The sequence below is a fragment of the Phaenicophaeus curvirostris genome, chromosome 1 (assembly GCF_032191515.1).
Source record: "Phaenicophaeus curvirostris isolate KB17595 chromosome 1, BPBGC_Pcur_1.0, whole genome shotgun sequence".
NCBI lineage: Eukaryota > Metazoa > Chordata > Aves > Cuculiformes > Cuculidae > Phaenicophaeus > Phaenicophaeus curvirostris.
The window spans coordinates 96,438,953-96,465,537 of record NC_091392.1 but is presented as its reverse complement, the minus strand read 5'-3'; the positions used below and the strand labels follow the sequence as shown (position 1 = coordinate 96,465,537).

General features: G+C 35.5%; 2 protein-coding genes across 6 annotated transcripts in view; both read right to left on the bottom strand.

The window, feature by feature from the left end:
- The window catches only part of NSUN3 (NOP2/Sun RNA methyltransferase 3), a 104,316-nt gene that overhangs the window by 17,633 nt on the left and 60,098 nt on the right, over positions 1-26,585 (bottom strand). The window lies entirely within an intron of this gene.
- ARL13B (ARF like GTPase 13B) overlaps positions 3,787-26,585 on the bottom strand; it is a 46,245-nt gene continuing 23,446 nt past the window's right edge. Inside the window, exons 5-12 of one of the 5 annotated variants that reach the window (XM_069869162.1) lie at positions 18,519-18,624; positions 15,700-15,902; positions 13,263-13,359; positions 11,812-12,040; positions 11,224-11,340; positions 10,688-10,756; positions 8,972-9,015; positions 5,611-5,713 (exon numbers count right to left, since the gene is read on the bottom strand). In XM_069869162.1, the coding sequence (XP_069725263.1) occupies positions 9,008-9,015; positions 10,688-10,756; positions 11,224-11,340; positions 11,812-12,040; positions 13,263-13,359; positions 15,700-15,902; positions 18,519-18,624 (829 nt within the window). In that variant the 3' untranslated portion in view covers positions 5,611-5,713; positions 8,972-9,007. Of the gene's footprint in view, positions 5,714-8,971; positions 9,016-10,687; positions 10,757-11,223; positions 11,341-11,811; positions 12,041-13,262; positions 13,360-15,699; positions 15,903-18,518; positions 18,625-26,585 lie in introns of all 5 variants that reach the window. The other 4 variants (XM_069869185.1, XM_069869153.1, XM_069869175.1 and 1 more) reach the window with 4 other exon arrangements.

Sequence of the window (26,585 nt, the reverse complement as noted above, 5' to 3'; positions counted from 1 at the left end):
GCACACCAAAACTGGCCTCTGAAATCCAGGCTGGAAAGGAATGCAAAGATAAAGGCAGGAGTACAATCATATAGATAAATATTTGATTTTCAGGCACTGCCTAATGAAAACTAGGAACATTTACATAAATCTCATACAAATTATCATCAAACTTGAAAACTTATTTAAAATGTTCCAATCAGAATCCTGACAAAGAGCCAGTAGGAAAAATGGAGACCTCCTACCTATCAGATGTAAAAGGAAACCAGAAAGGCTTTTTGATAGATGTACCATGAGACACGGAACAAAACCAGCATAAAAAGTACAGTTCTCTGCAGTTGTGATTCTGCCAAGGCCAGTATCGTACAAAAAAAATACATACAGTAACTGATTTTTACTGCACCAATAATAAAAAAAAAAGGTACACTGAATTAGTTGCCTTCCCCTAAATCTAGGGCAATATTCCGCTTGCAGATGGTGCTGTCAGTGTTGCTTAATATTTCTGAAACCAGTTAAGATTTACAACACATCAGAAGCAAAGAAAGGACTTCAGTTAAACAGTTTGTTCACTAGCAACACCACCATCACAAACAGACAAACTATAACAAAACAGTAAAAATGCAACTGCAACCTGTATGTCTGTCATCTGAAGAGATGGATTGGCTCTGGGGGAATGAACCTCAGTACATTTTGAAAGGCAAGCTACTATTCCTCGTAATAAAAAGGAATCAAAACCCATGTGATTTCTGTCACTAAAGCAACTACACTTGCCACAGTAAGTTTACCACATGCATGCCTGGATACCTTGTTAAATCACAAACCACAAGCTGTATCACGTTTCTGCAAAATCTATTATATTTCCACAACTCCACTATAACCTCAGTCCACAATGGTCTTAAGCTAACACATTTCCTTTAAACACAGGTTTCCTTATTTCAAACTTGGGTTTTCAAAGCGTGTCCTTGCTTGCAGAAAACACAGGAAGAGGACACAGTGTATGCTCTGTTGTACTCTGATACTTTTAGACAGTAAAGGATGGCTGAAATGTCTTAAAATTAGTGAGTCTATATTCAGAAATACCACCAGCAGCACATCGACACCTTTCAAGCCTAGCTGTCCACAGCTACCTGGAGCAAGCACAAATTCCAAGTCTTCATCATTATTACATAGTAATTTAGAAATACACAAGCAAACGTGTTCTTGTTTGTTATATGAGGATAGACTTAGCAAAAGCTTACTAAGTTTATGCAGACTGGAGTCATGGATTGCATGGCATTTGGCATAAAAAATACGTAGATTAGATATCACATAGATTAATGTTATTGGGATGCAGTACTCTGGGAAAATTTTAAGACTGTTTTTCTGCATGATAAAATTTTAGGACACTCTTGCAGTAGCAAATGCAAACATGGTGGGAAGTCTGACTAAGCATCAGTTTGAGGTCTGCAAAATCTACTACCATTTGAAGAAAACTTTTAGGTATATGTATACACTTCACAAACCCAAGTCTCCTATTCTTCCTCAGTCCTTCAGTCTATTATCTAGCTGCTTATCAATGAATCGCTATTTCAGTAGCACAGCTACTGTATTCAGGCTTACATGGCTTTGTTGGTCTTTACAAATTTAACCCACATACTTGGCTTGATGCAAGGACTTAATTTCTTGTTATCCTCGCTCAACTTTTTCCCTCTCTCAATCTTTCCACTAGCTCAGTAGGAAGAGAAATTGAAGTGATCTTAAATACATATTGACTGGAGACTATACATAAATTGCTAACCGTTCCAGGATGGATGGGGCCTTGAGCAGCCTGGTCTAGTGGGAGGTGTCCCGGCCCATGGCAGGGGGGTTGGAACTAGGTGATCTTTAATGTCCTTTTTGGCAGTTGCCAAAGAAATCCTAAGTAAGAAAATACAGCTTATGTGAACAGTAGGGGGAGAAAAGAGAAAACAAAACCAAACCCTCTCACAAACCCAACCAAATAAGAAAAAGATTCTTCTGTCCTAAGACTAACTCGTCTCAAACTACACTAACTTTTAAAATGTAGTTCCTCACTCCATTTACTGATGCATCTATTGAAATACTGTGGGGTATGTTGTGTTCAAAATCGTAAAGTACTTTAAATTGAATGAATTCCAGAAGCTAAAAAGCTAACACACAGCATGGTAGTTCATGGGTAGCATCCAGAAGTTACAGTACAGGGCTTTCAACTATTATACAATATTAGAATATCTTAGTGGAAAAAATACCATTTGAATGCTGTTTAAAGTAAAAAAAAAAAAAATGCTTATGCTCCTTGCTTTGTTACTGTCCATCAATCTTTTCTAATGTGACATCATTGTATCCAAAAATAACTATTCTCAGGAGATATACTGGTTTCTACTGGAGAAGAAAATTGTCATGAGACCACTCCTGGCAACCTTACTTTAAAAGTCATCTGAAATAGGAAAACTGAGAAAACCATTTTTAAGTGACAGATAGGCCTCCAGAGAACAGTTACAGTTCTTTGGGTTTCAAGGAAAGGGTAATAACTGCAGCCTTTATAAAGCTCACACAGAATTCACAGCCCAGAAAGTGAGCAAAAACATGAGCAAAAAGCCTGTTGCACTGGGGCTTCTGCAGCAAGATTGATGGCCAGTGGGGTGACTGATGTGCTCGAGGACTGCCAGTTACACTTGCCTCCCGGGCGTCTTGCTGCTTCCATCTTGATCCTCATAACCAGGGCTCCCAGGAGGGCCATTAGAAAGATGGCATCAGCTGTCTATTGCAAGTAATTTTATTAAAGTATTCTAACTCTCCATCAGGACTGCAGAATTGAAAAAGAAATCTTACAAGATTACCAAATACCTTCCTCTAAAGTCATGGTGCTTTTATCTTACCTCAGTATGAGTGCCGCTCACTTACTGTGCGTTAATTACATGGCGAGACAATGTCACAGACTCAAGACTAAACCTAATGAATATCAAATATACCTGCTTTTAATAATTCAACTATAATTATTTTCTATTTTAAACCTTTAAATCTCTGAGTAAGGTCCTTCTGAGGATTCTAGGTTTTGGATAAAAACATGACAATTAGGATGACTTTTTTTTAAGCATTGATTGCATTTTGCCTTATTTCAGCTAATGAAAATTACTATTCCTTATTTTAGAAGATAGATTTAATTTACCATTAAAATATTTTGTCTATAATGTTATTTAAAATGTTGCACATGGATAATGCAAAATGTTCTGCCTATGTAACATACCTGTGTTTTCTTACTACTCATGTACTTAGCAGCAGAGACTCTTAGCTGAATGCACTGATACATTTTGAAAGTGATGTTACTGACAAAACCCGTCAGAATCTCACAAAATCTACTAATCTGCACAATAATGATCAAAGCCCTTTACATGTATACATATAGTGACCTTCCAATACCTGAAGGGGGCCTACAAGAAAGCTGGGGAGGGACTGTTTAAAAAGGCTTGTAGTGATAGGACTAGGGACATTGGGTATAAACTGGAGAGGGACAGATTTAGACTAGACATAAAGAGGAATTTCTTCACTATGAGAGTGGTGAGGCACTGGCACAGGTTGCCCTGGGAAGTTGTGGCTGCCCCGTCCCTGGAAGTGTTCAAGGCCAGGTTGGATGGGGCCTTGGGCAGCCTGATCTAGTGGGAGGTGTCCCTGCCCATCACAAGGGGTTTTGAACTAGATGATCTTTAAGATTCCTTCCAACCCAACCCATTCTATGATTCTATAACTTAGTGCCAATTTATCAATATATTCTAAATTTGACCACATTGCAGTTGTAAAAATATGCAGAGTTTCAGTCTACAAGGCCTCTATTTTGTACATTTTAGCAATCTAAATGAGATTTGCAGCCATTAAACATTTAAGACTATACTTGTTTCAAAAAAAGCACTGTATATTTATGATAATATGGGAAACATTGATGCTGTGTATAAGTTTTATTCTATATATAAATGTCATCCTGAGCAAAGAAAGAGTCAAATAGTATATATTACTGAAAAAAACACTGTAGTAAATAATTACAGAGCATATTAGTAAATAAAACTGTATGAAACATTTTTGTACTTTGGTCACATATTGTTAAAATTTATTTTAAAAGCAGAAACAAAACTGATACATGTCCACGCACACACAACACGCATAACACACATTTCACATGTAAGTATCAACAGCTCACATTTCAGTTTCTCAAATTTTGTTTCCACAGCAGTATTTAGCTTAAAGACTTCCATTAATTTATTTTAGATACGTGTTAAAACCAAAGGGTAATACATTTCTAGAAACTGAAGCTGTAAAAAAATAAGCCTGCAGGGGAGAATTTAAGTCAAAAAATTTAAGTGGTAACATAGCTGAAGACAGTGAGGTTGAGACTGCATACATAAAATTTTATGCAACTCACCTTCACTTAATATTGTGTTTGTTTGAAGTGAAAATAGTTGCATACAAATTGTTTAATCCTTACACTAAACTTGTAAAGTTGGAATATTCCTCTCCACCCATTCCAAACATAATATTCTTAAGACTGGTTTTGCTTCCCCCTCATCCTTCAACCATATCACTTGTATGTGATCTTTTAAAATGAAAAAATTAACACATTATGTGGAAGCATTAAGTAAGTTCTTAAAAATCTTGGGTTTCTCTTGTTTTCAATATAGTATTTTAGTATTATCGTGATTAAAAAGCTTATCTGCATGCTGGTTGATTCATTTTTCCATCAGAATTGAGGACTGAATTAGTGCAAAACTTTCACTATGTGCAATTTTTTTGCATGTTGTAGCACACAATACAATACAATACAATACAATACTCAAACCACTTTTTTCAACTGAATTTATTACCTATGCTGAACTCAGTTAACAAAACAAAATGTATAAGAAAACTTTCAGAAAATTAAACATCATAGTTTTGTATAAAACGTATCTTAAACTTCCCTTTCTACCTTCCTCCCACTTCAGGTTGTGAAAAATATGAAATATGCATATGATCATGTAATCCCTCATGAAGGGTATTGCTACTGTAAGAGAAATGTAAGAGTCAAACATACTCTATTTGTACGTATTTGACTATCAGGATTCTAATGTTTTCTAAGTGTCACTTTATTTGTAGTAGGTGTGCATGTCCACTCAAACTTTCAAATAATTTTATAAAAAGTTAGAAAAATATACTCAATATTTTTTTGCATAATCTTTCTACATTCACCCTATCATACACAATTTTACAAAATGCTTTAGAATCATTTATTAGCTGCAAAAAACCAGACCATATGCAGTGCCTGGAGCAAGGTCTTGGTAAGAACGTACAATCCAGTATTATTTGATCTCGAAGGTATTTTTCTTCAGGTTTATAGCTATGTATTTTCAGAAGTAAACCCAATACATATTCAATACCATGTTCATATAAGCATCCATGGACACAAAGACCTTCCATAATTTCGTGCCAAATCCTGAAGAAAAGCTGGTGATGTGAAAAGTTAATAACAGAGTCTGATCAGCCAAGTACGATGAAATGAACTCCATGTTTAATTGTCACCAAGTTATTTTGCAACGAGCTGATAGACTGTAATTAAAAAAAAAATTCCTTAAAGGGCAAAAAATATTTCTGATAGAATTTTTTATAATGTTTTTTAAATGCTATTTGTGATCAAGTCAAGCAATGACATCATGGGTATCACTGTTGGGTCTTTGGCGTATAGTCAGCGGGGGCAGAGGCTTTCCATAGAAATCTGCATAAGAAATGTCAGAGAAGATAAACACATTAATCAGTCATTCACCATCCCCCTTGCTTACAGGCTGTTTAAATAAGGTAAATTCTCGCTTCCTTAATGAAAGCTAGGTAGCCTAAAAGTTTAGAGCTAATTCCTACAAGGAACTTTCAGATACAGTGCTATTTAATGTCTGGAGGTGTATTGGCCAAAACAGGGGGTAATTACATTTTGTTACATTCATCAGCATTTGCAATATCAAGCCCAAAGGTAATCTGTAAACATCCTTAAAATACAAAATGAGACATCCAAAGTGTACAAATAAGAACTAGGGCAAAAAAATAAAAATATCAAAATTTGCAACATCAAGTCTGCATTGCAATGGAGTTTTAAGTGACAGTAACGTCATGCAGCAACCAAAACTTTAGAACAATTTATGCACGGCATCTACCTTGAAAGCCATCCTAACTTTCTAGAAGAACTATATTAAGAATTTTTATCTAAAAGTGCAACGTTTCCATTTGTCAATAAAGGAGTTGAAAGTAGCAAAATTGTTCAAGACAAGGTTATTAAGTACATCGGAAGAGAATAACAAGTATTCTCAAACATTTGTAACTGATATAAAAGGAAAACAACATGCAGACTGGTACATGCAAAGCATTTCACAAGCAAAATAATGCAAAATAATATCATGAAAGATGATGACATGATGAGAGGAAACAGGAAGAAATCAAGAAAAAATAAAAGCAGCTTTTTGAAGCCTTCAAATCTTGATTTTGTTTACATAGACAACCTCCTCCCCCAAAGTGCCTTGATGCCCTGCCAAACCCTAAATTCAGCTTTAATAAATCATAATTTTCCAAGAAAAATATATTCCACTTGTTCTACATGTGCAATAACTTGTGCTAAAATTGCATTTCTGAGCTCATATTAACTAAAGCAAGCAAGTCAGGTTACATTACTCAAAGAATATGTGTACATGTCTGTACAATTAAGGCTTTAGTTATCCTTACATTTAAATCAGTAAAATAAGGAGAATTTTATATTAATATTCTAAAGCCTTTGATGTTAATAGAGCTAATTCAATGTTATAGTGGTATGTGAGAAAAACAAAACCGCAACAAATTATTATAGGGTAAATGAAAACCTGTACAATGGATATTTAGGCAGTTTCTTGAGGTTTGTCAGACAACTTTAGGTCTGGCAGACAATTTTGCCTCCTCTAATGAAAGGGGCTTATCATTCTTGCAAATGTATCCTCTAGTGACAATAAATAGACACTCATTACCTAGTGTAGTGCTAGAATCATAAGCATGACTCAAAAAATTGCAGTCTTTAGTGAAAACAAGTATATAATTAAAGATTTGTATAATTGACTCTACTACCCGTTAACTCTGCATACACTTCCAACATAATATTCTCTGCTAAGAATGACACAAAAATGTCTCTCTCTATATATAGTAAAAAAACCTGCTCAATAACACTTAAATATTTCAGTTTCCACTTTAAACTGTTAAGACAGATTTATGTCTCTTGAGAACACCTCGCATTAAAACCCAGACCTTTGAAGGTTGTTTCAACCTCATACTGCACTAATTTTATGTATTTCAGCTGCAAGGCCCACCACATATCTGTGACACTTTCAAAAGAAATTATTTTTAAGACAAAAATAAAGAAATAACTGTTACCCTAACTGAGTTACCCTAACTGATAAAGACCTCTACAAGAATGCATGGGAATACTGAGAAACACCTGACCTGTTCCTGTGTTTTTCCATGGAGTAAAAGAAATCGGCATTAAAATATCACATCTGGAAGCCTCAGATGGTTTTTTGACTTACATTGAGGAGCTATCAAATAATTTGTTGATACATTCTTGGACATACATTTTGAAACCATTCCTGAAAATAACCTCTATGCATAATCAATGATGTTAAATAACTTTTTGTTTCCTTGCTTTTATGGACACTAACAATTTTACCTGGAGTACTGACAAGAGCATCTGCTGGGCATCCTTTAGGAATTGTGGTTCTTCAGCCTAGTCTACATGAAGGCAGGTGCTCATTTGCCCCATATAGAAAGACTTTTCGGTCACTTGGCTAATAACAGGTTGTCAAAGCAAACTGTTCAACAGAATATAGTACTGCTATAGAAAACAGTGCACTTCAGAGAATCCACATATCCTACAGAAAAGAAAGCCTTACTAAAGTCCCAGCTAAAGAAGAAAACTAAAAATACTTCAAGCTTTCACGGCAAACTGTGCCTTCAAAATAGTTATATCAATTAACCTTGAAACCAACAAGGAAATTAGGGCTTTTTATTTCACAAAGGTTGAATGCCTGAAATCTTTTAAAACTATCACTACAGTAAATATTGGGAAGAGCTGGTAAAAAAAAAAATCAAAATTGATTTATTTCTCTGCTGAAGGGACAGCCAAAAAAACCCTAAATGCTATTCAGGGGACATTCTAAAACATAGATCAAAAGTAGGCTACACTGGTCTTGGGAAAACTTGAGTGAAGTTCCAAGCAGGAGCAGGTTCTCCATCTGCAAAATATGTAAAGACTCGCTGAAAAACACTGTTGTGTGACAGAAAATGAGCAAGGACAGATGTCAAGCTAAAATCACTGCAAGACGGACTTGGTAGTACTAAGTTAATGGTTGAACTCAATGATCTTAAAAGTCCTTTCACACTTAAGTGATTCTATGATTCTACAGGTCTCAAATGGTCCAATTGAAAAAAAACTGCTTTAACCAAAATAAGTAATTGATGCTTTTTGATACCAGGACCTAACTACAGGTTTGACAATGCTGGACCATGAATTTGAAGAGCTTCTATTAATTCATAAATAGTGCTTTCCTAATAATTTCTTGCTTTCTTAGTATTTTCTGTATCTATGTTAATCTTGTGAGTGTCTCAAAATTCTTGCAAAAAAAAAATAGCAAAGAGCAGACTATGTCTTGAATTCAGCTGCAAAGTTCTGAGCACTCCAGGTTTCCTCTGATCTCAATGGTTACACCTCTGGTCAAAAGATCATCCCCCCACCAACATCTTTTCCACTGTTAGATTCCAAAATACTTTAATTATTACCCTTGCATTACAAATGGACTAAATTAATACAGATCTCAGGTTTCTAACCTACATACCAGTGAGCAGGGAACCTAATTTAAGCAGTTTTTTTTTCTCTTTGTCCCACCGTGTTCTTGCTACAAAATGCAACACCTCCGTTAAGTACAGATAATAATTGACTATAACCCCTTCCCTTTCTTCCCCTCCCTACCTCTTCATCTGGCTTTTCTTTCTTGCCGCCTTCTCTCTATATGCCTTTAAAAAAAAGAGCAAGATGGTTTTATGATTAAGACTACAAATTACTTTTAATGCACATGAATTACACTCCTGTGAAAAACCAACATCTAGTTTTCAGAAATCTTAATTCTTCTTTAAGTATCTTTTGATTCTTTGGCAGAGAAGCTCTGTTCGGTTGCTTCAGAACTTCAGCAGGTATGTCCACATGGTGCTGTACTATATGACAGCAATACAATCAGCTCAAGACTTAAACTCGAGGATCATTACATCTGCACTAAGTTCCTTTCTCTATCACTTCCTTAATTAATGTTCTCTTTGTTCAATTTGAGTAGGTTTTCCCACTGGTTTAGTTTGGTTATCCTTATCTCATATTATTCCAGGTGTCTCCATATTCACTTGTCTTTTCAAAATTTGAAAAATGAAAATGTAACAAAAATGAAGGCGTTATCATCTAAAAAAGAGAAGATATGTAGTATGAACATAAAAAACCAATCTGCCACAGTCTTCTCAAAATAGAAAATAGTAATTTAAGAGACAAATTAAGAACCTGCCTAGTACACTTGACATTTCTAACTTTCTCTATCGGTTTGCGAACTTTCAGGGACGCTGGCTCCTCATGTAAAGCAGCAGATCTCAAGCTTTATCACCGACACCTCTCCTTGCAGATCAATAACCTGATTTTCAGTTGGAAGTGCTACTAATTCTGCAATCAAATTTATGTTGGGCTTTTCATCATAATTGGGATTGCAGTCCCGCGTTTGGAGTTGCTAACACACCCACCTTAACTCAGAGAGCACATGTCTTTACCTTTCCTTCTTGTAAGAAGAAAAACACCAAATCAACAAGAATCTTACAGACTATGCTTTTAAAACCATATGGAAGCGTTTTGGTTTTAAAACTATCTGGAAACAGTAGCAGTGAGTATAAGTTGTTTTAGACTATCTCAAGAGGAAGCACAAGGAGTGGTTTACACACTGCAAATTCATCTGGACATTTGCTGTCGTTCCCAGAACTCCAGAAATAGGGCCCATTTGGGTTCAGTATTGTGAAGCGATTAGCACTTCTGGGTAAGATCATAAGATCAGTGTGGAAACGAAGAGGTAGCTTAGTGAAGAACATGCCTGATGTGGAAGAGACATTATGGATCCCATATTAACAAGCCCTCCTGGATCTCTGCAGTCCTAATTAGGCACTTCTGCAGTATCCTCTCTGCTGAGTACCTAAGATTTCTTCCAGTAACCAGGTAAGCAAACTCCAATATCCATTGCATCAGATAATGATTAACTGTGTACATATGGACAATGGAAATACGCTTTGAAACTTTCACTTTGAATGCAATATGTATTTGGACTCTAAAAGTAACTGGTCCTGTTACACTTTGCTATATAGCACATTATAATATGTAGGTGCATGGTGCCATGCAAATAACTTCAGATCATTAATAGTTTCTGATATCCTGTACCACTTTAAACTTTATCAAGGAATCTGAGAGAATTTATTCTTGGTAAAAAAAGAAATAAGACTTGAAAAATCAAAAAGATGCTTTCTACTCAGCAAGAAGGTTAGCTTTTGGTCCATGAAAAATAGCATTAAGAAATTAAAAATAGATGAAGAATGAAATGAATGTAGACATGAGCGAACAATGGAGAATGCCTTAAAAAAGTACAAAACCCAAAATACTTTCAATTACCAGCATGATGTGTTTCACCAAGAGGCTCAAGTTTTCGAAGTCTATTAAGTTTGGGAGTTCCCCAGCCAACTAAAGGAAAACAAAGACAGTCAAAACATGCCACTACTGCATTTGACTGATGAAATATACAGAAGCCAGATCTCTTTGGGAGAAATGAAAGCATTTAGAAATGCCAAAAGTATGTAATATACTGTATCTATGGTGAATAATAGTGAAATACTTTAAAAATGAACTGATTTGCCCTTAAAAATATTGATATTTTAAAAATATCGGTATTTTTAATCACTCATCAGTGAACAGTCAAGTCTCTGACTCTCCTGTGAAAATTACATCATCTTTCCCCTCCTGCAGAATGGATCTAATCAATACTGCTGAAAGTTCATACCATGAAGTGGGAAACTGCATCAAAAATTTCCTGGGGACTAAGGTTTAGTAGGATATCTCTGTATGAAGACCATTCCAGTTTCATTCACACATGAGCATTTTAAAGGTGTAATAATCACAAATTGAGACATATTGTTTGTTAGCACATTTACCTGGTGGAAGAGCTGGTGGTGGTGTAGGATTTTTGGGAACAGCATCCTCTGCATTAACAGGTTCTACTCTATGGCTCCTTTTTAATTTTGGTTTTTTGGTTTTTTTCTTACTGTTATCTATAAAAAGCAGAATTAAAGCAGTACACATCATACAGTTATATTCAGAGTATACATTAGATCATCTTTTAATACAACTGTTTCGATGAGATGTATCAGCATTTTCAGCTCAAACTTACACACAAAAGCAAGTGAAATGTAAAATTTACATTTTTTGCTTTAGAAAATAAACTGCAAACATAAAATATATGCAAACTCAATGTTTTAATAAAGAAATTCAACATAGCTTGGTACTAATGTAAAGTGGAACACGTATTTGATTATGATACAAATTAACTTAGTTTCAGCTAGATTACATATCAGTCACACCACGCACTTTTTAAAAGCAAATTTTCCAATACAGTTACCTAATGATGCATTTTAATGTTTTCAATAGATTAAACTGGCATATCATGAAAAAGTAATACAGAGAGAGGAAAGAACTATGTGAAAAATAATACGAAAAGACACAATAAAAGGAAGCAGTTTTACCTGAGTCAAGGCATTCTGAGGCTTGCCGCTCATTCTCTTCATGCTGCAAAAGCTCTGTAGTCGTAGAATTGCATGTTTCTAGTCTACTATCATTTGTACTTTGGCTACTGCTACTTGATAAGTGCTGGGCATCCATTTGTTCCTGCTCTGTTTGTGATTTCAAGACAACAGTAGCCTTTTCAGTCTCCAACCTTTGCCGCTTCTTTTCCATTTCAATTTTTTTTTCATTCTAACAAAAAATATAAGACTTTTTCTAGTGACTTCCAATGCTGTAAACTGACTAACATAAAACAGGAAAGTTATTTTAAAAATCAAAACATTCCTAAAATATTTTTCTGTACCACATCTAGAATAGAAAATATTTTCAAATAGGTGAAGAAACTAGATTTCCAGCATCCTACCTTGAGGGGGAGAAAGGGGACAGGGAGAGGATTAACAGCAGAAGAAATTATCTTTACATTTATAGCCTGTTTCTTGCTTTCTTTTTGTTCATATGACAAAAAAAAACATGGTAGCTATACAAACAACATCAACAGTCCTGAGCAAAAGGTTAGAAAATTCCTAATTTCTTCCTCTTCATTTATTTTTTGTTTAATGTTTTAGCTAAAACAAAATGCACATGCACAGAATTTAAGTATCCAGAAGGTGCTACCATGATTTGGTCAATTACCAATTGTGTCATACAGACTCAACAATAGGCTATTTCACATATTCTACATCTCTAAATCACTGTCTCTGCAATACTCACAGCTATACCACTCTCTTCTTACTTATTATTGTGCATGTAGCTGACTTTACACAGTATATGGATATGGGTGCTTTTGTTCTGGAGAGAAGCAAATATTTGAATTACTTACTGGAAAAGTCTCTGAGAGTTTATTTATTTATTGAGATTATATTATCTCAACTCAGCTGAATAAAAAAATATGGTACAATACATAAGAACTACCTGAACTCAGAAATACTGCTTAAGGAAATTTTATATGTTTAACACACTTTTCATATTTCAAAGCTAAGAAAACTTCTCAATTGTCACAGTTTTCAACAGAAAACAGGTTATGCTGAGAAATCTAAATAGTTTAAGTAGTCAGGGAGATCTGATATGACTCACTGCATCACTAAAACACTTTACAAGAAACGATCAGACCTGGAATGTTTTCCATTCCTGAATATCCAGTAGTTTAATCAGGAAGCACGTTCAGTTATCTGTTTGTAATACCTTTATTTTACTATGTCTACAAAACTTTTGGTCCCAAGATTGGTAGTAGAGGATTTTCTTAACATAAAAAGCACACAAAGCAAGACTGCCAACGTTAAAAATAAATAAACAAAATAATGCTGCGCAGACAGACTTAGAACAATTCTTTTAAATCAATCATTTTTCTCATTATCTCTCAGAAATTTGTTAGTGGTAGGCCTAAAATGATCCAGATTTCCACATATTCTCATACCTCAGAGATTACAGCAGATATAGGCTGGAAGGGGTTCTCAGAGTTTGCAGGCTCAGCATCTTCCTCATCAGGTACATTTCTTCCTTCTTCTCTTTCCCTTTGTTGGTTTGTTTTTTTGTTGTTGTTGTTTTGGTGTTTTGGGGTTGGGTTGTTTTTTTGGTGTTTTTTTTTTTGGGGGGGGGTAGGGGAGAGAAGAGATGAAAAAAGAATTACAAAGAAGCTGAGCCATAAATTTTAAATAATAGAGAACACTTATTAGGTCACCTAACTCATCCTCCAATTTATGCCAGCTGATTTTTACAATATGTTTCCAATATGCTTCTGTGTTTTGAAAAACATTCTACAAAAATCACAATGACAGACTAACATCAATAAATCACAAGTACATATTATGACAGAAGTAGAAACACATGCTGCTATGTGCCAGAATCTTTAATCAGCAGTTCAGGAAGTGGAGGCAGTTTCTGAGGCCAAGATATGTGACAGAATATACCTGTAACTGGAAGGGTTTGATTATTCAACAGTATGATGGAACTTCTATACCGTTAATCTTTTATAACAATTGTTTCAAAGCATTCAATTTATTATTTTTTTAAAATATCTATGTGGTAGGAAATGCCTGCACCCTATCTACACCTTATCTACAACCTCTTCTTCTATTTTTAATACACCTCCATTTCTCATAATTCTAGATTCTTCCTAATATACATAATGGAGAACTCATGCTAAACTTTTCAGTTTATGTAATAACAGTTAGGGAATTATAATTGCTTCAACTAGATTTAGAATGGTTCAGAAACACACATAATCCTCAGTAGACTGTTGTTGTACCAGCACTACTTTTACATATTTTATGTACCAGATCTCTATGTAGTAAATATTAAATTACTATGTATTAAATAATATATTGTTAATAAATTATATGCTCATCACTTTTCATCAATCAATCTGATAGTAACTTATGCAGAGAAAGTCACTGTTACACCTATTTTATGGCTCCAAGTACTGAGAAAGGAAGTAAATTCATCACTCAGAGGCACAGATGGGAATGAAAAGGAGGTCACTGATCTACCCATGAAACTATACTCTTGGAAGGAATGGCCAGTACTGAATTAAAACTTACTGGCACTATTGTCTGGTTTTCCATTTGGAATATGATCATTGCTGCTACAAAATTGTGGAAGAAATGTATTTTGAGAAAACATTCAAGGAAGCAGACCCGAACGAAAAGTAATCTGGGGAATTATTAAAACACATAATGAAACAGAATTACAGTTGAATCAAGAATAAATTATTTCTTACATTAAGAAACTGATTTGATGCAAAACAGCAAAATCAGAGTTATCACCATCACTTATATATGAGACAAGCCCTTATCTACAGGTAAAATGAGCAGAAGTTACTAGTTAGCTTTCCTCTAAGACACAAGGAGTTTAGCAAAACATTTAAGCTTTTAATCCAATTCAGAACCAACCAATTCTTCCAGTGAACAAATACAATCAAGTACTGGGCAAGAACAGAATATATGGAAAATGCTCATATTATAATCTCTTTGAGACATGTTTCAAAGCCATTCCTCCTTGCTACACCTCTCAACATGACATAAACCCAACACAATCCAACATGGTCAGAGTGTTTTGTCTGTGCAGAGACGTCTGGCAGACTAACAGCATAAGAATTTTTTTTATATGTTTGTGAAATATGTTTAAAGACTGTACCAAATTCCAGGTGTTTAAAATGTGCTTAAGTAATTTACTTGCTGAAGTAAACTAAATAAGAGTACAAGTCAAAACAATTTACAGTAGCTTCTCAGTTACTTCTCACAGTAATTGAGACTCATAAATCTCTACAAGTAAAAGGCAGGCTGGGGGACTGGGGTGCTCGGTGAATTTTCTGGGAATGTTCCCATAAAATGATTCATATCAGTCTCTAATAGGAACCATAATGGGCTGCTGATGACCATAAAATGCTTTGAAGCAAAGTAATAAATCCCTTGTCCAGCTTCCTTTCCATGCATCGTCTTAAGCCCCTCTATGCCTCAACCTGCTGGATATCCTAAAGTTTATTAAGCATAATGTTGAAATAAGTTTCACATCTAGTCTATGATAGTCACGTAACAGTTACAAAGTCTAACTTAAGTTTATTTTAGAACACACTTGAAGTTATATTAGCAAGGCCTAGTTTATTCCACAACTATCTTGCAATTCTCATTCACAGTATATTTCCAGCATATAGCAAATAAAATAACAGGGGTGAACTAGGCAAAAAACTTGCAGGTATTAGAGAAAGGCTTCAGCATTCAGGCCCTTGCTGTTAATATGGAGACTTTGGGATTATAAGTTTTAAATTCTTGACAGCTTGTCTTCCATAAGCTCTACATACAGGGATGAATCATGTCCTGCAGAAAGGGAGGTAGGAGAAATTACAGAGAGAATACCTTTCTTCTCGTATCTTTCTCACTCGCTCAGCTCGTTCTAGTTTCTTTTGTTCTTCATATGCTTTTTGTTCTGTAGTGTCTCTTTGGATGCGCTCATTTAAGGCATCAAAATCTTTTGCTATGATATGTAGAAGCCAATATAAACCCTTTTTTATTGATTTATCAATTTTTTTCCCACAGCCCATGATAGCTGAACAAGGTTCCTGGAAACATTGGGAGAAGAAGGGGAAAATTATTTGTAGTTCAGATCTCATTCCTTGACTGAAAACAAGAAATCAGCCACACAACTACTCTTTACTCTGAAGCTTGCAAAACACTGAGAAGTAAGGGAAATAAACTTGCATACAGGTATTCTATATATTTAGGTGCTTTTTTTTGCCAAGATACAAATCACATTAGTACTAATTCCATCATTTCCAGTCCTTTTCCAAAAAATACTAGAATACTGCAGAGAAAAAAGTGTTTAAACAGATATATATACACCTTCCATATACACCTATGTGTATGTATGTATATTTACACACCTGTTTCTCTACAGATCCACATACATGCATCTATATAGAAATGTAATTTATCAACCTCAAATATGTATGTTCTGTTTTGCTGCTGCTTTATAATAGCGTATGTTATATTTATCTACTTAAATGAAAAAATGAGGTGCAAGAGAATAAGCTTAGCTCCAGTTCACAAAACAAACATTAAACTTATTCATAAACATCTAAGGGATATAAAATATCCAGCATGAATCTGTCAGAAAAACTGTCAATGCAATTACATTTTTACATCAGCACAGGTATCGTGGATAGGGGTGCTTGACTGGAGTAAAAGTAAAACTTTTGTCATGTTATCCTTATTACCTAGCAGGAGAAACATCTACTGGAAAATCTGTTGGAAGATGGGTGCAAACCCCATTGTTAAATTAGTTTGGAATATTTCATCTAGCTTGGATGCAACACTTCAAGGAAGCAGACCGAATGGAAGGAATCAAGAAGAGCACAGTGAAAAAAATCAGACAAGTTGATTATGAACACACATCTGGTAAGAAAATGTTAAAAGAACAGGAGTGGTTCTTCTCTTGAGAAGAAAAAGCTTCAAAAAGATATAATAGTCTTCATAAAAAATATGGCATAACTGCAAACAGGAAAATAATAATTTGGTCCTGTTCATAGTCAGGAGGACAAGTCTTTAATTGGAATGAAAAAGATATGGGTTGATTATAGCTTAGAACATGGAAAAGGACTAGATGACCTCTCTCAAGATCTCTTCAGAACTATGTTCCAAAATGTTCTGGAGCACCATATGGGTCTCTTAAACTGACAAGATCCAGCTATACATTTTACGTGAAAAAATGATATTTCACACTGATTGTGTTTAAGATTTATGTTCATGAATGAAGATAGATTAATAAACCCTAACTCCCCTACACCAAAATCTAAAAACCCGCTGTGTTATCTCTTCATTTGACAAGTATTTAAATTACATTATACTCAGATATGGTATGTACTATTTACAAGGATAAAAAGGAATTTTCACCTGTTATGTGTCCCCCCACAGAGTGCGAAACCTAGTTTGCATTTTAATACATTCCCACTTTGTCTAAATTAAGGTTCAAATTATAGAATCATAGAATCACCAGGTTGGAAAAGACCTCTTGGATCATCGAGTCCTATCATTCTTATCAAACATGAGTGCTGTTCACTATGGAACACAACAGTATTCTATAGAAGAACCTAACTGATGACACCAAGCTGAGTGGTGCAGTTGCCACAATAGAAGGATGGGATGTCACCCAGAGGGACCTGGACAAGCTGGAGAAGTGGGCCCATGAGAACTTCATGAGGTTCACCAAGGCCAAGTGAAAGGTCCTACACCTGGGCTGGGGCACTCTGCAGTTTCAATACAGGATGGTGGATGATGTGACTGAGAGCAGCCCTGCGGAGAAGGACTTGGATGTGCTGGTTGATGAGAACCAGCAAAATTGCCTTCTAATTTTGGTTAATAATAGCATAACATATAATAATAGCATTATGTTTTAAAATGTTTCTTATTGCAGTTAGAAAAATATTAAAAAAGTAGACCAATAATAGTTAAATGACAAACCGGTTGAGTCAGACAAAGACTTAAATAAAGCTTCAAGGACTAGCGATTTGGATAACTTACCCAAATAATGACTAATATTAAGTACTCTGCATACATTTCTGGTTGTGGCTTCTCCACTGCCCAGGCCTTTTTTAATTATTTTTTTTCAACATGACTGTGAATACTATATCTGAAGTGTAGGTTTTTTAGGACAGATAGTTAGCTAGCTGTAATAGTGTTCTTTGATGGCTGCTGCGCTGGGAATTAGATGCACTAAGAATTAGATTAAATTCTTACTGTTTGCCAGATGGTAACTCACACTAAGCAATGGTTTTAGCTATGAACAGAAATGAGACAAGCATCACATGTAAAAAGTGGTCCTTCCTGAATGTCAACACTGGCAAATTCAATTTCCTGCTTCTTCTTTAAAAAGGTACAATATTAAACTTGCTGTCCAGCTGAACAAGTTTTAAACCACATCAGTAGTTACTTTTTCTTATATGGTTTCATGGACCAGCAGGTACATTTTGAGAACCTTGTTATAAAGATTTTCTTCAATAGATCCATAAGATGAACATCAAGGTGAACAGTAGAATTGCTTTCAATAAAGATATATATGCTGTACTTTTCTGGGTTTGCAGGATTCCTAGTTTCAATATTAAACTATTTGGCACAATCCCTCACATTACTGCAAGCATTACATATACATTAGAAAACGAAACTTCTTAAAATATACTTACGATTTGACATAGACACTTGTGTTCATTGACAAGCTTTTCTAGTGATAAAGATTCGATTACATCTGCTTCTGACAGAGCTCCTTCTCTGTCCTGTTTATTTGCCAGCCTAAAGAAAAGATCAAAAGAAATACTTAGCAATCTGACTTGAGAGATTCTCACATCTCCAAAGGTAAGTTTTTGACATAAGTAAGAAGAAGGAGAAAGCAAAAAGAAAATGCCTGGTTTCAGTTTTAATTCTTAATTGTTTTTTTCTACTTAATAAATATGTTAGTCCATACACTATATTCAGCAGATACTAATATTAAATAATTATTAAGCACTCATAGACAAAGCAATTTTATTTTACAGCTAAGAAAATGGACATAGGAGACTATAGCCTTCTACATCTAGAGTTAGATAGTACAGTCTGATGAACTTTCTGAAAACAAATTCAGAATTTTGCAACTTCCCAAACCATGTGCATTTCCCCACATAATACTGCTTCATGATCAACTCAGGTCTGCCTACTTTCCAGAATTTCTCTCTGATGACAAATAACTGGATCTGTAATGTATTGAACATGCTCTTTGTAAGTAAAACTCAAAGACTGGAGGGAGTTACTTGCATGCATGGCTCTAAAAACATACTTTATTATTAAACAGATGGAAGAAAAAAAGGTAAAAGAAACACATAGCTTACAAAATAAGCATTCTGTAGGATGAAGTGTCATCATTGTCTTATTTGTTAGAGATATGGCAGCAAAGAAGACTCCAGGAGATAAACTTCTTAATTTTTTTGGGGGACCGTTGTTCTTGATCAGATTTGTAGGTAGGACCGATTATAGGCATCATGAGATATGCCTTACTTTGAACAGGCAAAATCTTCTGTTATTCCTTGATAAATGCAACATGCATTTATCCTAGTACCCAGTTTTTATTAAAAGCTAGAATGGCAAATCTCTAGCAATCTTTAAAAGATATTTAATATTTCTCTAGCAAGAGACTACTCCTGTTCAAAGTTACTGTTTTTCAGAATGGCAACCGGTGCTGTTTGCTTTGAACCACTGTTGACCGTTTTGGAGTTTAAGCATACAAGGCAATCTGATTTTAATGTTGTTCTGAAGCTTAGCAACCTTTCCATTGCAAGAGAATTCTAATTCAGCTTTCTGGATAAAATCATAAACATTTCGCTTCCATTAATGCAATGGTAGATGGTTTTGGAACCAGACCTCATAGCCTTTCTTCTGAAATCTCAAGCCATCACTAAATAGCTTTCAGGAAATATTAGGCCAAGGCTTGCGCTTTGGATTTATCATACTCCAAATATTGCAGGGAGGGAACAATCACAGGAATTCACACCATAGTTACCAGAACTTGCCAACACCTCAGTTTGATGTAAAACTTCATTCTGTCACATATTCTAGAATTGGAATATTACGGCCTCAGTTCTTGATTACTCTGCTCCCAACAAAGTTTTTAACCTCAAAAAGACATCAAAAGAAAAAGCTGTGTGGCACCTACAGTTCACTTAAACTCATACGCTACGATTCATTATCTAATCTTTCCTTTTGAGCAGAGTTTACAAAGGACACCACGGAGACAGCTTCTCAGACATTCATTCTCTCTGGTTCTTCATCACTTTTAAGACTATTGGCAATCCAAAAGGTTCACATATTAATCATCAGCTTGGGGACAAACAACCCTACATCCTAATGATGATCAACCTTGCTGACTTGCCTGCAAAGCTAAAAAGAGCACAAGACTTTTCCCACCCCCACTCTGCTTTGATAATCTGTTTCCACTTCTCTACAAAAAGTGTGACTCTACAGCACTTTGTATCATTTAATGCAGAGATTCCCTGTTTTTCAATGCATATACAGAAGCTATGACACTTTCAGTATGATTACGATACCCTGACTCTATTAATTCTCACCAATCAGCTAAGACAATTAATGTCCTCTTGGTATTTGGCTACGAAACAGAGCTAAAATTAAACCAGCAAAAAACTGAACTGAAATTCCAGAATTAATTAAAAGACTGGAAACAATTATCTCCTTTTTTTTTAATCCACTTAACCTATCTTTGTCAAAACCTAAGCATCTTATTGCACTGCCCCCTCAAAAAGAATTCCGCAGCAGTGCTGTCAATTCTTATCTAGATCTAATTGAAGAAAATATTTCCAAACACAGACTGTGTTGCCACAGCCTATTCCTTTCTCACTTTAAGATTAAATAACTGCAATATTTACTATGTTACTGGATTCCACATTCTACAAAGCACAGCTGAAGCAGAATGAAATGTTGGTAAACTGCATAGCTCAGCGTGAGTGTAATGCTCATGTCTTGCAGTAGCTGCTGATTTTTAACTTCTAATATCTTGAAAGGTATAAGATGTGTCTTTTTGGTCAATTAGCTTCCATTTTCCCCGTAGCACATTGTTGCAATACTGACTGTATTCAAGAAAATACAGCTGAGGTGCTACATCTGGAAAAGCAGCATTTCCAAAGAGCTGCCTCCACCTTATGCTCCCAAGAACTGAAGTGGTACAGCACAGGTCATGTACTTCATGCTGTACAGCTCTGTCCTGCTTCTGCCTTTAGGTCAAACTTATGAATGGAGTTAAATATTTTTAAGGTACTGAGTGTGACATAGAGTATTATTATGATAGATTTTTCTCTCCTTTCAGGTTAATGTATGAATGACCTTAGCCTTGCTTCCTTCTCCCTTCATGCTTCAGCGTAGAAGCAAGCAATCCTTGCACTTCGACTTGTAGTTTAGGCAGTGCTCCACTTGCAGCTTACAAGGCCTCTATCTAGGGAGTTGCTCCTAGACACTTCCTGCCACTGGGCAGCCCCAGCAGTGATCCGCCTCTCAGCAAGGCTGGGCTTCAAACAGGCAGAACCAGATTCCCCAAGTAGAAAGTAATCAATTTGCCTGTCTACTGCAGTTGCAGAAGTCAGCTTCTCTCACACAGCACCACTCTTGAAGATGATCCCGTGGACAATTATTTAAGAACTAGAAGCAGAAGTCATGCAGAAAATACTTAATGGAATGCCGTTCAAGACACATTACTTAGGCAAATATTTAAAACAATATTTTTCAGTTTATACTGAAGTTTGCCCTCCAGAGTTCCTCTGTACAGGATAAAACAGAAAGCCGCCAGCACACGATTAAAAGGTAAAGTCTTTTATTTTACTTAATATTTATAAATTTGTAAATAATGGATGTCTGCCCTGCAAAGAATTGGATATTTCTCTGGGTGAATAAAGTCTCAGAGCTCTGCTGCTCATGCACAGGAATGTTAGGTTTCTGAGGCAAGTTTTATGCATAAAATTTTCTTCTTTAGGGAATATGTCAGAGGTATCTCAAAGGACAGACCTTGATTTTAATTTTCCAAGTCAGTAGAACTTCACATACAGCAATTTTTCATGTTTAAAAAACTGTAGGAGGTATATATCAAAACGTATTTGAAGGCACAGAAGACCACTGTTTGTCTATCACATTAAGTTTGCTGAGTGAGAAGCTTTAATATATAAAATCATGCTTGGCTTATTTCAATTTCGCAAAAAAATATATTTGAAACCTCCTTAGTGTAAAAAAAAATAGACTAGAAATAAAGAAAAGGTAGGCACCAGCTGCTTTTATATCATGTAAGATTCTTTTAAGCAACTAGAGAGCTTTTGAACTTTAAGAGAAACAATGTGGAAAGGGAGTGTATGTGTGCATTGGCACAACTGACATCTACAGTTCAGTAACAATATTCCTTTTAGAAGCCAGAAGACATGCCAGAGAAAAACAAAGTCTGAATGCAAACTATATGTGTTTCTTGACCTGTTTCTAAACTGTAAATTACTGAGCAAAGAGGAAAAAGGGGGGAAAAAACCAAACAAATAAAATCAAAACATTAAAGTTTACTTTACAATCCAAAAGATTTGGTGAAAAAAAGATCCAGTATGAAACAAGACATTTGCACCTTAGGTTTCATCAAAAATCCAGTAAGCATTACAAAAGGGGTTTATTTGGGAAGAGGCTATTTTGTGCGAGGGTTTGTAAGCACACAAGTGTTTGTTTTCTTGTTTAGCATACTTAGAATTTGTTTGGTTTTTTTAACACTGTTACTTTCCCATTTATACATTTCTTTCCACTTCTGTGGGAGTCTCATACACTGAAACCAAATACCATAGAGGGTACACACTGTGAAGGGTGGAGTGGTGTAATCTGTAAAAGCAGCAGAGATACTGCTTTTGAGGGTAAGTTTAATCACAGACATTTCTCACAAACCCAAAATATCAGGCCAAACCTGCACAGTGACCATCCAAATTAACTATCAGCAAAGCATCACTGAGGTCAAAATATTGCAGCATCAGAACTATCAATATTATTAAAAGCAACTGAAGGACAACATATCTTTATGAGAAAGATTATTAGTCTTTAAGGCAATTTGAATGACTGAACTTTCTTAGGAAAAGAACAAAAAGAGAGAATCTTTGAATTTAACAGCAGACTACACAAGGGAAAAAGTAATGCTGTGTTCTTCAGTCTACAGTCAATCTTCCATTTAAAAATGCTGTTCTACTTTTTTCCTTCAGAAATTTCATCTCTTATCTTTCAATTTTTTTCTTGGGCAACCCTGTGGACAGCTATCAGTAGGATGTTTTATCCTAGAGAAGTGAAGCCTCAGTAGACAGAGCAAGAAAAGTTTTGTTAGTCTCTGAGTTTTGCTTCTGTTAACATCCATGCAAATCAAACTCCTGATCTACAAATGGGCAGAAAGATGTCAGTTCATCAGCTTGTTTTGTATTCTTTCCTCTTCAGTTACTGGCAGTTCATTAGCTCTTTGGGGAAGTCACAGAAAACAGAATCCTTGATATTTTTAGCAAACAAGCAAACAGAAGAACTAGCCCACAGTTTCAGGCCTCCTACAGAGACATTCGGCACTTTAAAATTAATTGAGGCTCCTCTTTCCACAGTTTTTTGCAGATTGCCTTTAAAAGCCTTTGACTACACAGAAATAATCCAAATGGTGGGTGTTAACAGATTTTAAAAGTCATTCTTGTTTAGCACTCTAAGGTCTTCTGGATTGTCGACTACAATCTTACTACTTCTTACTACTGTCGACTACTTCTTACTGATTGACACTAGGCTCTTTCTCAAACAAGTTAGCTTATTTAATTTCTTTAGTGTGCATTTCGTGCCTTCGATTCTTACGCAAAGCAATCTTCTGAATATTATGGTAAACTATAACGAAAAACTGGTAAATAAAGCCTACAAAATTATCTGCCTGCAAACATCAATTAAGAGTTTGCTTTCATGCAGTTGCACAGATATACAGGAGACCTTTCTCCAACTCAGCCATTTCCCTAAGCAGTTCAATAAGAAAATAGCTGGAAATAAGTCTACACTCATTCTGTTTATAATACCTCTAGGCAACTCTAGAGCAAATTCATTCTCATATTATCTTTTGAAGTAGTCACAAGAATGTCAACGATTAAAACTTGTTTCATTTTGGTTAAGTGGCCTCATTCTTACCTCAGACCTGAATCATATTTCTATTTACTGAAAACACCTTTCTCTGACATGTTCTGCTATTAATCATACCTATTGATCAAATAGGTTGCATCCAAAGAGATATCTGAGCTCACATCAAGATTATTACGTCCAGCTTTGAGATGTGCAACTCCAAAAGATGATATTACAATCTATTTTTGTATGAGATTTAAAAAAAATGTAAACATGAATTATTTTCTCATACTGTGTTGCCTTGATATAGCAAAACCTAGGCAAACATAAAAGTTATTTAGTCAAAGTTGCCTATAAGGTAACGTTTTTAAAAAGCTGCGTGGAAACCCTTACATTTATTACATGCGAGTTTCAAGGCTGTGATATGTAGCTATACAGTCTGACAGAGAGGAAAATGAGAATGTAAAATAGGTGGGATTTTGCACAGTATAAATTATATATATATATATTTGCACAGTATAAATATATAAAGGTCTGCAGTTCTACTGTCAGGAAGACAAAAATCTTGAAACTGATTTATAGCAATACAAAGTCATTAGCTAGGAGTTCAAACTATTAAATGGAAAGAATTTCACCTGCCCTCTATCCTGTTGCAGCCCTTTCTTTTGCTCATAATTTATTTTCAAATAGTGCTTTAAAAATGTATCAATATCTGGACCTTAATTATGTGATCTTTTGGCAGAGGAGATAATGATTTTCTTTCTGGATTTCTGTGACCTATAAGTGGCTATCATATTTGAACCAGCTAATTAATTGAAGGCGACTATTCATAGTATTATTCTTGCTGGAAATAAACCCAGATATCTACAATGTATACATTAACTTTTGCTCATATCTGATGTCTCTTAAACACCACTACAGATAGTAATCTCTACTTTAATAGGTGAAAAAAACATCATCAAAACATTAAACGAGTTCTTCAATGTTCCTTTTAATCAAGGAATACTCCATTCCCTTACCAATTACAGAGAATAATCTACAGACTAACTGATTTGCAGAGTGAGATCATTGTTTTGTCAGGACTCATATGTGCAGTATGCGTCACCACAACTGTGACTTATGCCGGTGCAAAAGCATTAACTCACCACCTTTCATTACCCAAAGTATCAGAAGGGAAGATGAGAATTGCTGTCTGTAGACATGGAAAGAGTGGTAGGTGCTTTTCAAGTCTTCCGTATCTGCAGACAGACATTCATAACAACGGCTCCAAAACTCCAAGGAACAATCTCAGATTTGCCAGTGATTCCCTGTGCATCTTTGAACCAAATTCTTCATAAAATAGCAAAAAAACCCCACGTTTTTCTAACTGGAGCACAAAAAAAGTATTAACAGCTGTGGAGACTTAGAAAGTATAAAAGAATGTAATACAGGTGATTCACAAACTGTTGTATTCTTCCATTCCATTAAAGCTAAAACTTATACTTCGTATTATTCCCTTCTCTCCTCTGTAAGTTCTTTCCCATATCATGCAACACCACACAATCAACATAAGACAGCTAAATCCCCCACAGCACGATTGTGTTACGGATATCTGGCCAAATGCTCAAGAAGATCTGAATTATTTTAAGTAACTAAGGTCTATTTCCCCACTCTACGTCTCCCTTGGAGGGTTTACTCTGCTAGCATGATTTGGTTATGCTTTTCCAGCAGCTTTGGACTCATCAGTTTTATTCCATTTGAATCTCATATTTTTACTCAGTAGCAACAGTTCTCCACCTCCCATGATCTATTTCACACTAATGAGAGTAACTGCCAAGCTACCTTGCACCTTTGACAGGTGATAAGACAAGGGGGAATGGCCTTGAGCTGCACCAGGGGAGGTTCAGATTGGATATTAGGAAAAAGTTTTTCACAGAAAGAGTCACTGGGCACTGGAACAGGCTGCCCAGGGAGGTGGTTGAGTCACCATCTCTGGAGGTATTTGGAAGACGGGTGGACGAAGTGCTCAGGGACATGCTTTAGTGGCAGACAGGAATGGTTGGACTCGATGATCCAAGAGGTCTTTTCCAATCTGGTGATTCTATCATTCTGTGATTTCTGTGCTCCTGCGTATTGGTCATTTTGGTTTCACTGGGTAGCCTTGTGGCAGTTATAGTCATTAACACTGTCTCAAGAGGGCAAGCAACCAGACTGTATTTCCTCTATATTACTTAGTAAGCAATGCCAGAAGCAATGTGCTACAAGTTATTTCTCAGAGACAAAGGCTGAGAAACACAAATGACTTTTACATGTTAATATCTTTTAATATTAAGAGTGAGATACCCACTAGCACTTAAGTGCCCTGTGCTGAAAATGTTACTGATTTTGCATTATCATATCATATATACTCTAATACAATTTAGCTACCTTACACATATAATGGCATCTGTTTTTAGGGTCATAACAAGGGCGAGCTCTCCACCTTTGGTATTTTCCTGTTGAACCACTCCCACGTTTCCCACAAACAGAAACCTGAACTTAGAACTATTTTTAAATATGTTTTTCTAAGCACTTATCATCTTAAGACAGAGATGCTCTAAGAGGATATTTTCATCCACTCACCTTGCTATGCGATAATCCTTGGTTTAAGC